At 44.7% G+C, this 15,550-nt stretch overlaps 1 protein-coding gene across 3 annotated transcripts in view; it reads left to right on the top strand.

The window, feature by feature from the left end:
• LOC137616642 (lysosomal Pro-X carboxypeptidase) overlaps positions 1–15,550 on the top strand; it is a 124,789-nt gene that overhangs the window by 27,115 nt on the left and 82,124 nt on the right. For all 3 annotated transcript variants that reach the window (XM_068346555.1, XM_068346556.1, XM_068346557.1), the window contains exon 2: positions 6,012–6,169. In XM_068346555.1, the coding sequence (XP_068202656.1) occupies positions 6,074–6,169 (96 nt within the window). In that variant the 5' untranslated portion in view covers positions 6,012–6,073. The remainder of the gene's footprint in view (positions 1–6,011; positions 6,170–15,550) is intronic.

Here is a 15,550-nt window from a genome sequence, read left to right as displayed (position 1 = left end):
CCACACGTAAAGAAGGTACACCAAAGCCTCCACGCTCTTCGTCTGACTGCCTTCAGACTATCGAAAGACTCTCGAGAGCTAGAGGCTTTTCGAAGGAGGCAGCCAGTGCGATTGCTAGAGCGAGGAGAGCATCTACCATTAGAGTTTACCAATCGAAGTGGGAAGTCTTCCGAGACTGGTGCAAGTCAGTTTCCGTATCCTCGTCCAGTACCTCTGTAGCCCAAATAGCTGATTTTCTCTTATACCTGAGAAAAGTACGATCCCTTTCAGCTCCTACGATCAAGGGCTACAGAAGCATGTTGGCCTCGGTCTTCCGGCATAGAGGCTTAGATCTTTCCAACAATAAAGATCTGCAAGACCTCCTTAAGTCTTTTGAGACCTCTAAGGAACGTCGTTTGGCTACACCTGGGTGGAATTTAGACGTGGTCCTAAGATTCCTCATGTCAAACAGGTTTGAGCCTTTACATTCAGCCTCCCTGAAAGATCTCACTCTTAAGACTCTTTTCCTGGTATGCTTAGCCTCGGCTAAAAGAGTCAGTGAGCTTCATGCCTTCAGCAAGAACATCGGGTTTTCGTCAGAAAAAGCTACTTGTTCTCTGCAGCTTGGTTTCCTAGCCAAAAATGAGCTACCTTCTCGTCCTTGGCCTAAATCTTTCGATATTCCTAGCTTATCGGAGATCGTAGACAATGAACTTGAGAGAGTATTATGCCCTGTTAGAGCTCTTAAGTTCTACTTAACTCGTACTAAACCTTTACGAGGCCAATCTGAAGCGTTATGGTGTTCGGTTAAGAAACCATCCTTGCCTATGTCAAAGAATGCTTTGTCATATTTTATCAGATTGTTAATACGAGAAGCTCATTCACATTTGAGTGAGGAAGACCGATCTTTGCTTAAGGTTAAGACGCACGAGGTTAGAGCTGTAGCAACTTCCGTGGCCTTTAAGCAAAATAGATCTCTGCAAAGTATCATGGACGCAACCTATTGGAGAAGCAAGTCAGTGTTCGCGTCATTTTACTTGAAAGATGTCCAGACTCTTTACGAGAACTGCTACACACTGGGACCATTCGTAGCAGCGAGTGCAGTAGTGGGTGAGGGCTCAACCACTACAATTCCCTAATTCCATATCCTTTTAATCTGTCTCTTGAAATGTTTTTAATGTTGTTTTTTCAATATTAATCTTACCCGATGATCATGTAGCTGTCAACTCCGTTGCCCGACAGAAATCTACGGTCGGGATACGCCAGCGATCGCTATCCAGGTGGGGGTGTACTCAACAGCGCCATCTGTGGTCAGGTACTCAAGTACTTCTTGTCAACAAGAACTCAATTTTTCCTCTGTCGTGCCGCCGGCAAGACCTACTTGGATACGCTGTTGATTTTGGAGTCTTTTGTTCACGTTTTGGTGATGTATTTGCTCTAAAGTTTAGCCTTCGCTGTTCAGGAAGCTTTGTCCTTAGCTTAGCAAGCTTTTGGAATTAATTTGATTTATTGGTTAACGAACTTTGCTTAATTTTGGAATTCCCCCTTGACTACTTCTAAATTCAAGATGTCTGACCATTCCCAAGTTCCTAAATACAGGCAGTGTAGTGTTAGGACTTGTACTAGGCGTCTTCCGAAGGCCTCTATAGATCCTCACACCGTATGTTCCAATTGTAGGGGTAAATCCTGTCAATTTATTCCAGCTGTTACCAAGTTGTGGAATGATCTTCCTAATCGGGTTGTTGAATCAGTAGAACTTCAAAAGTTCAAAGTTGGAGCAAATGCTTTTTTGTTGACCAGGCGGACATGAGTCTTTTTATAGTTTATATATGACATATTTGTTTTTGAAGTTGTTAATAGTTTATATATGACATATCTGTTATGACGTTGTTACTTTTTTTTAGAATGATTTACTGTTAATTTGTTCTCTTCAGTTATTTATTTCCTTATTTCCTTTCCTCACTGGGCTATTTTTCCCTATTGGAGCCCCTGGGCTTATAGCATTTTGCTTTTCCAATTAGGGTTGTAGCTTGGATAGTAATAATAATAATAATAATAATAATTGGAAGATCGATGTGGGGAATGTGCTGGGCTTTCGGAATTCGATTTTAACGAATTCCTTAGATATGCACGTAGGTTAGAGAAGGAGAGAGATAGGAGAAGTTCTTCTCGCTCTGTGGATTTTTCCTCTCCCCATGCCCCTCAACCTTTTCCTTCCCCTATGGTGGTGACTCCCGAACCTGCTACGAGTGCTCAGCCTGCAATGGCTGATATGTTGCGTGCCATTCAGGCTCTCGGTGAGAAGGTGGAGTCGTTGGTTAGTGACCGCAATCAGCTCTTGGCAGATGTCAGAGAGCTGAAAGCGAAGAGTGCAGTGGGAAGTGTTAGTGCTAGTGATGTGCATAGTGTCAGTGTCAGTGTTGCGCATGAGGGTACATCTGTGCGTGCCAGTCGTCCTCCCAGTCCGGGACCTCTTGCAAGCTCCCAAGCCCAGGGGAGAAGCAATGTCGAAGGACCAAAGGGTTCGGCAGGCCTTGATCGGCGCACGGATGTATCCTCAGTGGTTGCGGACGTATCTGTTAAGGATCGTCCCATCCACTTACAGACGAATGAGCCCTTACATTCCTCGTCTGTGGAAGAAGTTTCCAGGAGGAAACGGTGGACCAAGGTCTCACGACCGCTCAAACGTAAGGTCCCTTCCGAGCTTGTCCAACGGCCCAGGTGTAGCCACTGGGTCAGTTCGGACTCGCCACAGTCATCTGATGACTGCACACCTCCCAAGAGAGGTAGAGTGGTCCCTCAACAGGCTACTGCTCCGTCTGTTGTTGCTCCAACCACAGTAGACCCTAAGTGGTCCATGCTGCAGACTATGCAGTCTCAGCTTGCGGCATTCATGCAGGAGTATCATGCCGAGAAGGTTAACACCTCTCCTGTTAACCTACAACCCGCAGAGGTTGTGCGCTCAGCAGATACTGCGGCTGCCTGCTCCCACACCCCACCTGTGAGAGCTCCTCCACCGATGCGCAGTCCTCCCTGCCAGACGCATGTTCTTGCTGCACCATCTGCTAACATGCGTGAGCTGCCGCATCAGGAGTTGCCGGGTTCCAGCACTATGCGGCGTTCTCCTCAGCCCATGCAGCATGCTCTGCAGACCTTACAGCATGCTCCGCATACCATGCAGCATGAGCCGCATACCTTACAGCATGCTCTGCATACCATACCGCATGCTCCTCAGCCCACCGCAGACCCTCCCTCACACCAGCCCTCTGCTTTTGTTGTTGCCAGCTCGCAGACTGTCCAGCAGAGGCATGATGTTGGATCCGCAGGTACGCATGCATCACGTAAAGAAGGTACACCCAAACCTCCACGCTCTTCGTCTGACTGCCTTCAGACTATCGAAAGACTCTCAAGAGCTAGAGGCTTTTCGAAGGAGGCAGCCAGAGCGATTGCCAGAGCAAGGAGGACATCCACTCTCAGAGTCTATCAGTCTAAATGGGAAGTCTTCTGAAGCTGGTGCAAGGCCTATGCAGTTTCCTCAACCAGTACCACTGTAACCCAGATTGCTGACTTCCTGTTACATCTAAGGAACGTAAGATCCCTATCAGCTCCTACGATCAAGGGTTACAGAAGTATGTTGGCAGCGGTTTTCCGCCACAGAGGCTTGGATCTTTCCACCAACAAAGATCTACAGGACCTCCTTAGGTCTTTTGAGACCTCAAAGGTACGTCGGTTGTCCACTCCAGGCTGGAATCTAGACGTGGTCCTAAGGTTCCTTATGTCATCAAGATTTGAACCTCTCCAATCAGCCTCTTTTAAGGACCTCACATTAAAAACTCTTTTCCTTGTGTGCTTAGCAACAGCTAAAAGAGTAAGTGAGATCCACGCCTTCAGCAGGAACATAGGTTTCACATCTGAAACGGCTACATGTTCCTTGCAGCTCGGTTTTTTGGCTAAAAACGAGCTTCCTTCACGTCCTTGGCCTAAGTCGTTCGAGATCCCAAGCCTGTCCAACTTGGTGGGGAACAAACTGGAGAGAGTACTTTGCCCAGTTAGAGCTCTTAGGTACTATCTAAGAAGGTCAAAACCTTTACGAGGACAATCAGAAGCCTTATGGTGTGCTATCAAGAAGCCTTCTCTACCAATGTCTAAGAACGCAGTTTCTTACTACATCAGGCTTCTGATTAGAGAAGCACATTCTCATCTGAAGGAAGAAGACCTTGCTTTGCTGAAGGTAAGGACACATGAAGTGAGAGCTGTGGCTACTTCAGTGGCCTTCAAACAGAACCGTTCTCTGCAGAGTGTTATGGATGCAACCTATTGGAGAAGCAAGTCAGTGTTCGCATCATTCTATCTCAAAGATGTCCAGTCTCTTTACGAGAACTGCTACACCCTGGGACCATTCGTAGCAGCGAGTGCAGTAGTAGGTGAGGGCTCAGCCACTACATTCCCATAATCCCATAACCTTTTTAACCTTTCTCTTGAATACTTTTTATTGTTGTTTTTGGGTTGTACGGTCGGCTAAGAAGCCTTCCGCATCCTGGTTGATTTGGCGGGTGGTCAATTCTTTCTTGAGAAGCGCCTAGGTTAGAGGTTGTGATGAGGTCCTTTAGTATGGGTTGCAGCCCTTTATACTTCAGCACCTAAGAGTTGTTCAGCATCCTAAGAGGACCGCTACGCTCAGTAAGGAAGACGTACTTAATAAAGGCAGAGTAATGGTTCAAGTCGACTTCCTTACCAGGTACTTATTTATTTTATGTTTGTTATTTTGAATAACTAATAAAATGAAATACGGGATACTTAGCTTCTTTGTTAACATGTATGCTGGTCTCCACCCACCACCCTGGGTGTGAATCAGCTACATGATCATCGGGTAAGATTAATATTGAAAAATGTTATTTTCATTAGTAAAATAAATTTTTGAATATACTTACCCGATGATCATGAATTAAAGAACCCGCCCTTCCTCCCCATAGAGAACCAGTGGACCGAGGAGAAAATTGAGTTCTTGTTGACAAGAAGTACTTGAGTACCTGACCACAGATGGCGCTGTTGAGTACACCCCCACCTGGATAGCGATCGCTGGCGTATCCCGACCGTAGATTTCTGTCGAGCAACGGAGTTGACAGCTACATGATCATCGGGTAAGTATATTCAAAAATTTATTTTACTAATGAAAATAACATTTTATGGGTTGTCCGGAAGGCTAAGAAGCCTTTCGCATCCTGGTTGATTTGGCGGGTGGTCAAAGTCATTTCTTGAGAGCGCCCAGATTAGGGGTTTGATGAGGTCCTGTTGTATGGGTTGCAGCCCTTGATACTTCAGCTCCTGGGAGTCTGTCAGCATCCTAAGAGGATCGCTGGGCTCCGTAAAGAAGACGTACTTACAAGGCAGAGTAATCGTCTAAGTCGACTTCCTTACCAGGTACCTATTTATTTTGGTTTTGTTATATTGATAACTGTCAAAATGGAAAAACTCTTAGCTTATACGATGTAAACATATTTAACACTGGTCTCTACCCACCTCCTTGGGTGTGAATCAGCTATTAGGCCTATATATTCACCGGCTAAGTTAAATATTTAAAAATGATATTTTAATTATAAAATAAATTTTTGAATATACTTACCCGGTGAATATATAAATTAAATGACCCTCCCTTCCTCCCCAATAGAGACGCAGTGGGATGAGAAGAAATTGAAGGTTTTGTTTACATCGAGAGTGGTATCTGGCCGACAGTTGGCGCTGGTGGGCACACCTGCAACCTGCATAGCGATCGCTGGCGAGTTTTTTTATGTATGTGTCTGTCGAGCAACAGAGTTGCAGCTATTATATATTCACCGGGTAAGTATATTCAAAAATTTATTTTATAATTAAAATATCATTTTTCAAATTCACCTACAGTATAAGTGTTTTTTCAACTTTATAAATACTGCATACCTTGCTGTTTTCCAAACACTAGATTGTTTGTTGTATCCTATTAAAGTCTGCCACTTTTTTATACAGGAAATTACATTTAGAAGTTTTTTTTCCAACAGATTCAAGTTTTCGAAAGAGTGATTGCATTAGACCAGGATCATATTTCAATTCTACTTGAAATATGGGTCTTCAAAGTTTACTCCAGTTCTTTTTACTTGTCGGCATCGTTAGTGTTTGTCATGCATATGATTATAAAACATACTTTTATCAACAAAAGGTAAGGTTATGTCTAATTAACCAGTGGAATACAGTTTTGTTAATATTCTTAAATAAATGAATAAAAACTAATTTTCAATATTAAACTTACCCGATAATCATGTAGCTGTCAACTCTGTTGCCCGACAGAATTCTACGGAAGGGATACGCCAGCGATCGCTATACAAGAGGGGGGTGTACTCACAAGCGCCACCTGTGGCCAGGTACTGCAGTACTTCTTGTTGACACCACTTCAATTTTTCCTCTGTCGTGCTTCCGGCAAGACGTTCATGGATACGCTTATAATTTTGGAGTCTTGTTCACGGTTTTTGGTGAAGTATTGCTCTAAGATTTCAGCTTTCGCTATTCAGGAAGTTCTATTATTAGCTTAGCTAGCTTTTGGAATTAATTTGATTATTTATGGTGACGAAGAGAGTATGAACTCTCTTTCACCTTTAAATGGCCGACCCTTCCCTTAGACGGAAGTGTTGGTGTCTAAGAGAGTATAGACTCTTTCTTAAGTTTGCTTAACAAAAGTTATAGATTTATTTTATATCTCTCCGCCTCTTATAGGCCTCTTCGATTAACTTCCTTTTATTATAAAATTATTAAAATTAATTTTTATATTTGTTTATATTCGACCTTTCCTAATAGTAGGCGGTCTTTTCTTGTACCGAAGTTAATTAACATTGAGCCCGTCATTTCGGTTTTACCTGTTAACATATTATCCTATTTTAATGTTTTTGAAAGAATTTCTTTGATAGTCTCGTACTGTTTTCAAAGTTGAACTAACGTTTTGTTTTGTCTCTGCAGTTGTTGACGTTGCAGAACGTTCAACTTGCGCTCTATCGTTACGATAGAGAGAGAATTTTCACGGTGTCACGTTGCAGTAAGAGTAACCGTGTCTAGCGTTTTGTTCATTCTTTCTTAACTTAATGGTTTTAATTCTAATAAAGGAACTTTTCATTTTGGGAAATATTTTCCTTTAACAATAATATGTTTTAACGATATATATGATTGGGCTCTTCTCTCAGGTTCTAAGTCAAGAGAGAGAGAGAGAGAGAGAGATAGAGACGGAGGGAGAAAGAGGAGGATAAACGTTTCGTTCAAGCGAGTAACGTTGTTATCGTTTTTGCTCTTCACCCTAGTCTCTTTAGGGGAAGAAGGTAAACGTTTCTAGAGTTTTTTCTTGTTCTCAAGCTTTATGCGGTGAGAGATTTTAAACGTAGTTTATTTGATCTAGTGTTTAGTCTCTTTCCAGCCACTGATTTATTTATCTTTCATTAGATTTTTCTGTTACATTGTAATTCTGTTTTCGCAATTACTAACTTTTGAGAAAGGATAGAATTGCGTGTTTCAGGTACAAACCACTTAAAGTTTCGAGTTCAGTGAAATAAGTGCAAACAGAAAATCAAAAGTGATAAGTGATTAGCGCAAAGTGTGTCAGTGTTGTGCGTGAGGGTACTTCTGTGCGTGCCAGTCGTCCTCCCAGTCCGGGACCTCTTGCAAGCTCCCAAGCCCAGGGGAGAAGCAATGTCGAAGGGCAAAAGGGTTCGGCAGGCCTTGATCGGCGCACAGAAGTATCCTCGGTGGTTGCGGGCGTGTCTTAAGAGACCGTCACTCCCACCCGCAGACGATTGAGCCCTTATTTTGCTCGTCTGCAGAAGAAATTTCGGGGAGAAAACGCTGGTCTCAGGTCTCAAGACCTCTTAAACGTAAAGTCCAGACCTATGCCAGACGTACGAAGTTAGAGTTCAACAACCCGGATGCAGTCATTGGGTTAGCTCTGACTCTCCTCAGTCATCAGGTGACTGCACACCTCCTAAGAGAGGTAAGGCGATGCCTCACAGACCTCATCTTCTATTAAGGCTTTGCCTCAACAGACCTTATCGTCTGTTGATCCCAAGACGACTTTGCTGCAGTCCATGCAGTCGCAGCTTGCGGTCTTAATGCGTGAGTTTCAGGCTGAGAAGGTTACACCTCCTCCTGCGAACGCTCCGCCTCTCCGCAGTCCAGTCTGCCAGGCGTACGAAGTTGAGGTTCCTCAGGCTACCTTACCGCGTTCTGAGTTGCCAGTTACCAGCGGTGTGCAGCAACCTCCGCCTCCTCCTGCGAGAGCTCCGCCTCACCGCAGTCCAGTCTGCCAGGCGTACGAAGTTGAGGTTCCTCAGGCTACCTTACCGCGTTCTGAGTTGCCAGTTACCAGCGTTGTGCAGCAACCTTAACCTTCCTTAAGGCAACCTCAGCAATGAGAGCAGGAGTCTTATGCCTTACTTCCTCCGCTTCCGCTTGCGGTTCCACCAGCGAGGCAACAATCTCTTGAGGTACGACAACCTCTTCCATCAATGAGGCAGCCACCTCAGCACTCGCTGCAGCGACCTAAACCCTCCTCAAGGCAAGAGTCTCAACTCCTTAGGCTAGCACCTCAGGAACCTCAACTCGCGAGACAAGAACTGCGTTCTGCGCAGCCGCTACCTCAACTCTCGCAGCTCACACCTCAGGAACCTTAACTCGTTCCTCAGGAACCTGCTACTGCGCATCCGCAACCCTTACAGCAAGCGCAACTCTTGAGACAGCAACCTCATGCTATGAGTCAGCCACCTCAACGCATGCATCTGCCATTTTTTCCTCAACTTGAGCTTCTTCCCATTCAACTTGGGAATAACAAATGACAATAATAACACCTCATTACTTTCATAACTTGCATTTGTAATCATATACATGTATGCCTACACAAACATTATGATAATGGAGATTATTTGGATTACTTATATAAAAATATATATGTATTCCTTGCAATATATTTTTAACAAATCGCAAAATATGGCAAAAATATCTTCTAAACAAATGAATCATGAGTTATGAATGTAAGGTAATATTATGTTGATATTAAACCCCATGCAAGCATGCATGAAGTAATGCAGTGTTGCCAACAGGGCGAGTTTCCCTTTCCTGAGGTGAAGTAGATTATAGTACATTTAGTGTAGCTTAATTCTACGATTATCATGCCGGCTATCAAATTCATCAACAAAACAGTCTTAATCAATTCCCTCGGCACGTGCACTTTCAATGGACGGTAATGCGATATTACTCACTCTAGCACTGGTCATGGAATTTCTGAGAAATGTTACACGCCATGCAACACGCTCTGCTTACCTTACAGCATGCTCTACATACAGCATGCTCTGCATACAGCATGCTCTGCATACAGCATGCTCTGCATACAACATGCTCTGCATACCTTACCGCATGCTTCTCAGTCACACATCTTTGGTTGTTGCCAACTCACTAGACTGTCAAGCAGTTTCATAACGTTGCCTTCTAGTCTGCTGCTTTTGCACCAGTGAAACCCTCACTGAGAGAACTTAGCTTTTCTCGGATATGGTCCCTGTAGATGAGAAAGTGCTTTTCTCCCTCCTTCTGATATTCCCTTGAGGACTCTGTCATTTGGAGAGGAGCCTTTAGCTGCGTAGCCTCCTATGGACTTTTATTTAAGCATAACATGCTCCCAGGGAAGGTAATGGTTCCACTTCAGTCGCTAACCCCGTCTGTTACCACACCTGCTCCCATAGACCTTGAGCTGTGTTGCAGGACATGCAGTCCAAGCTTAGTCCTTGTTAGAGGATTTTTTTGTTTACGGAGTCAGTGTGTCACTGGGAAGACGTTCAACAACCAGCAGAAGTGACTTGTTGTGACGCAGTGCGGCAACCTCAGCAACCCGATAAGGAGTTGTCTGTACGACCCAGACAGTCTAGACAGCTTCGGGTTGTCACTGTACTTCCTCGCTTCCCCATGGTTGACAGTTCACAGACTGTGCAGCAGTACCATGATCTTGTGTCCGGCTCCGTCAGACGACTGGCTTTTAAGAGCTCCCACAAGTCGTCGCTGTCTGGAGATTCTCAGATGGACTATGGATCTGACCAAGGAACTGGGCCTCCTGGTCAATTTTGAGGAGTCTCAGCTCGTCCCATCCCAGACCATTGTCTCCCTGGGTATGGATCTTCAGAGTCGAGCTTTTCGGGCTTTTCCGTCGGCCCCAAGGATATTCCAAGCCCTAGAATGCATCCAGAGCATGCTGAGAAGGAACCGATGCTCAGTCAGGTAGTGGATGAGTCTAACAGGGACACTTTCATCGCTGGCCCTGTTCATCGTGTTAGGGAGACTCCACCTCCCCCCCTTCAGTATCATCTAGCTGCTCACTGGATAAAGGACATGACGCTAGAGACGGTCTCAGTTCCTGTTTCCGAAGAGAGGAGGTCTTCTCTCGCGTGGTGTAAGAACAGCTTTCTTCTCAAGGAAGTCTATCTTTGGCTGTTCAGAAACCCGACCGCCTTCTCCTCTCGGACGCATCAGACACGGGCTGGGGTGCGACTTTGGACGGACAGGAATGCTCGGGAACATGGAATCAGGAACAAAGGACACTTCACATCAATTGCAAGGAGTTGTTGGCGGTTCTTCTGGCCTTGATAAACTTCAAGTCCCTCCAGCTTAACAAAGTGGTGGAGGTGGACTCTGACAACACCACAGCCCTGGCTTACATCTTCAAGCAGGGAGGGACTCTTTCGTGAAGTTGTTCTAGATTGCAAGGGACCTCCTCATCTGGTCTAAAGATCGAAAGCTCACGCTGGTAACGAGGTTCATTCAGGGCGGTATGAATGTCATGGCAGATCACCTCAGCCGGAAGGGTCAGGTCATCCCCACAGAGTGGACCCTTCACAAGAATGTTTGCAGCAGACTTTGGGCCCTGTGGGGTCTGCCAACCATAGATCTGTTCGCTACCTCGATAACCTAGAGACTCCTGTTGTATTGTTCTCCGATTCCAGACCCAGCAGCAGTTCACGTGGATGCTTTTCTGCTGGATTGGTTCCATCTCGACCTGTATGCATTCCCGCCGTTCAAGATTGTCAACAGGGTACTTTAGAAGTTCTCCTCTCGCAAAGGGACACGGCTGACGTTGGTTGGCTCCGCTCTGGCCCGCGAGAGAATGGTTCTTAGAGGTACTGCAATGGCTGGTCGACATTCCCAGGACTCTTCCTCTAGGAGTGAACCTTCTACGTCTACCTCACGTAAAGAAGGTACACCCAAACCTCCACGCTCTTCGTCTGACTGCCTTCAGACTTTCGAAAGACTCTCAAGAGCTAGGGGCTTTTCGAAGGAGGCAGCCAGAGCGATTGCCAAAGCAAGGAGAACATCCACTCTCAGAATCTATCAGTCTCAAGGGGAAGTCTTCCGTAGCTGGTACAAGACCAATGCAGTTTCCTCAACCAGTACCACTGTAACCCAGATTGCTGACTTCCTGTTATATCTAAGGAAAGTAAGATCCCTTTCAGCTCCTACGATCAAGGGTTACAGAAGTATGTTGGCAGCGGTTTTCCGCCACAGAGGCTTGGATCTTTCCACCAACAAAGATCTACAGGACCTCCCTAGGTCTTTTGAGACCTCAAAGGAACGTCGGTTGTCCACTCCAGGCTGGAATCTAGACGTGGTCCTAAGGTTCCTTATGTCATCAAGATTTGAACCTCTCCAATCAGCCTCTTTTTAGGACCTCACATTAAAAACTCTTTTCCTCGTGTGCTTGACAACAGCTAAAAGAGTAAGTGAGATCCACACCTTCAGCAGGATCATTGTTTTCACATCTGAAACGGCTACATGTTCCTTGCAGCTCGGTTTTTGCTAAACGAGCTTCCTTCACGTCCTTGGCCTAAGTCGTTCGAGATCCCAAGCCTGTCCAACTTGGTGGGGAATGAACTGGAGAGAGTACTTTGCCCAGTTAGAGCTCTTAGGTACTATCTAAAAAGGTCTTAACCTTTACGAGGACAATCAGAAGCCTTATAGTGTGCTATCAAGAAACCTTCTTTTCCAAGTTCTAAGAACTCAGTTTCTTACTATTCAGGCTTCTGATTAGGGAAGCACATTCTCATCTGAAGGAAGAAGACCTTGCTTTGCTGAAGGTAAGGACACATGAAGTGAGAGCTGTGGCTACTTCAGTGGCCTTCAAACAGAGCCATTCTCTGCAGAGTGTTATGGATGCAACCTATTGGAGAAGCAAGTCAGTGTTCGCATCATTCTATCTCAAAGATGTCCAGTCTCTTTACGAGTACTGCTACACCCTGGGACCATTCGTAGCAACGAATGCAGTAGTAGGCGAGGGCTCAGCCACTACATTCCCATAATCCCATAACCTTTTAACCTTTCTCTTGAATACTTTTTATGGGTTGTACGGTCGGCTAAGAAGCCTTCCACATCCTTGTTGATTTGGCGGGTGGTCAATTCTTTCTTGAGAAGCGCCGAGGTTAAAGGTTGTGATGAGGTCCTTTAGTATGGGTTGCAGCCCTTGATACTTCAGCACCTTAGAGTTGTTCAGCCTCCTAAGAGGAACGCTGCGCTCAGTAAGGAAGACGAACTTATTTAAGGCAGAGTAATGGCTCAAGTCGACTTCCTTACCAGGTACTTGTAATTTCATTGTTATTTTGAATAACTGATAATATGAAATACGGGATACTTAGCTTCTTGATATACATGTACACTGGTTTTCACCCACCTCCCTGGGTGTGAATCAGCTACATGATTATCGGGTAAGTTTAATATTGAAAAATGTTATTTTCATTAGTAAAATAAATTTTTGAATATACTTACCCGATAATCATGATTTAATTGACCCACCCTTCCTCCCCTTAGAACCAGTGGACCGAGGAAAAATTGAAGTGGTGTCAACAAGAAGTACTGCAGTACCTGGCCACAGGTGGCGCTTGTGAGTACACCCCCCTCTTGTATAGCGATCGCTGGCGTATCCCTTCCGTAGAATTCTGTCGGGCAACAGAGTTGACAGCTACATGATTATCGGGTAAGTATATTCAAAAATTTATTTTACTAATGAAAATAACATTTTGAATATAACCTTTGATATGACACTGTAGTTGTGAACAACCTTACACCATACTGTCCTTCACTACTCTAACTTAATTAGATCATGAATATATCAAAATGTTTTTGGTATTCTGCGTTTGTTCCCACATGAATACAAACCATCGTCTTTTACTTAGAAGAATAGGTAACAGTGAAGCTGGAATACGGCAGTTGAAATTATAACAAGGTGTAAACAACTGACAGGTTTTTACCTATCGGTAGCAGGAAGGTGACCACTCCCGCCCTGCTCACTCCCCTGCTGTTCAGCTATCAGTGAGTGAACACCTGTCACTGGCTGGAACTATTTTTGGCCAAATTTTACTCAATCTCTATAGTTGGCAAAGCTGGCACACACTTGGACATTCGTCAACAAAGTAGAGCTGTCAATGAGATACAGTCCAGGTAAGAAGAGAATGTACTAGCTGCCTCTCACAGCTGTTATGACCATGTAGTAGGAGCGAAGTGATCCTTACAACCCTGTGTGGTGGAAAAGTTCTTTGCACATGTGGGTCCCCAACGATCAACTTGTTCACCACTTGGCTGAACTAAAAGCTACCATTGTTCTGCGTTCCAGTCCTAGACCTGTTAGCAGTAATGGGGGACACCTTCCAATATCCCTGAGACAACCTGGACTTGTACTCCTTTTCTTCCTTCTGTCTGTTACATTGGGTAATCAACAGACTACTGACAACCCTGAATGCCAGGCTAACCTTGGGGCTCCTAAGTGGCAACAAGCCGAATAGTCTCCAGATCTGCTGATGTTCCTTGTCAAGGTACCGGTAGAACAACCCCAATGGCCCAACCTTCTTTATCAGCCTGATCTGCAGAGGTACCACAAGTCTGTAGCTTCCCTGTCACGTAACAGGTGGCGACTATTTACCATTTTCAAGTGAAAGACTTTTCACGAGGCACTACATAGGAGATGTCTGTATATCTGCGTAGATCCTCTGCAGCTGTCTACCATGGAAAGTGAGCCATCTTCTGCAATTGGTGTAGTAGACATAATAATTCTCTGGTCGGAGCCTCTGCATCGGATTACTGATTTCCTTGTCTACTTTCTCTTGGAGAAGCTCCTCTGAGTCTCAACGGTGAAAGGCTGTCGCTCAGCCTTGAGCTAGATGTTCAGAACGAAGGGCTCGGGCCTTTCCTCCTCGTGGGATTTGTCCGTGCTCATGAGGAGCTTAGTACAGTCTTATCCTTGCAGAGAACTCAAAAACACCAGCTCTCTTAAGGTTTTGCCATACTTACCCTTAAGGAGAGCTTTGGATAGGAATCTAGCACTCAAAACTTTCGTTTTTCTTGCCATACCCTTGGCTAAGAGAATAGGTGAAATTTGTGCCATTTGAAGAATGATATCCTGTGTTCCGGATTTTGCGACAAAGACCCAAAACCCTGCTGTCTATGGCTAAAGATTTGAGTTCACCTCAGTTTCCTCTCTCCAAAATGCAACAAGCTGTTCGGGTGACCCACTTTCCTGTCTTCTGAGGGCACTATGCTACCTTAAGAGAACTCAGAGCTTCAGTCTAGAGCACCAGAGGATGTTCCTCATCACTGTACTGTAAGTGTGAAAAAGCTGATTTCCAAGAACACCATCTGGTTCTGGCTTTGTGAGACCATGAAACATGTGTATCCAGCTTCAAGAGAACCCAAAAGTGAACCACCAGCAGTGCAATCCCACGAAATCAAAATGATTGGTTCCATTGTAACCTTCAAGAAAATCTGTCCATAATGCAAGTGCTGAAGGCAGGAGTCGGGAAAGACGAAACAAACTTCATCTCCCATTACCTATGGGAGATACCCACAAGTCCCTGGATACCTTTACCCTGGGACCTTTTTTAGCTGCTCAGCAGGTTATATAGTGAGTCTAGCTCCCTCAAAAGACAAGAAGCATCTCATCTTAGATTGTGATTGTGATATAAGTCCAAGAATGAAAAGTAAGAATGACTGGCCTTTTTCTTTTCTTCTTTTCTTCTCGTGGGCTACAGCAGTCATGCCATTATAGACCTGGACAAGACAATCAATGCAGGTAAGCTGCTCAACAGAGTGCCTTCTCTTTAATAGAAGATTTTTATTGAAGTATTTCTCCATGATTTAGGGGAACGATGGATGGAATGTATGCACCTCCATTTCTTATATATTACCCATACTGTACATTCAGACACCCATAACCATAGGGTGCCCATTCTTCAGTGACCGTCCATCACTCCCTGGTAGTTAAAAGGTTGACAGGAGTCATGACTTTCTCTCTCAGAACCAAAGTACTGTACATTGACACTTCTCGGGCCATTAAACCAGCCTGTTTGGTTATAGGGACTTTTGTCCCTCCCCACCAAGGATAAGTCTCCTAGTAAAGGTTAGAGTTAGTATTATATATCTGGACAAATCAGAAAGTTTTTAATTAGTTTAATATTTTCCTAACCATAGAAACCAGGGGCCTTTAAGTTAAATTGGTTTTCTCAACCACTCAACAAGTCCTATGTCAAGGGTCAAATTGAAC

The sequence above is a fragment of the Palaemon carinicauda genome, chromosome 22 (genome assembly GCF_036898095.1).
Source record: "Palaemon carinicauda isolate YSFRI2023 chromosome 22, ASM3689809v2, whole genome shotgun sequence".
NCBI classification, from domain to species: Eukaryota; Metazoa; Arthropoda; class Malacostraca; order Decapoda; family Palaemonidae; genus Palaemon; species Palaemon carinicauda.
This window is presented reverse-complemented; position numbering and strand designations above follow the sequence as displayed.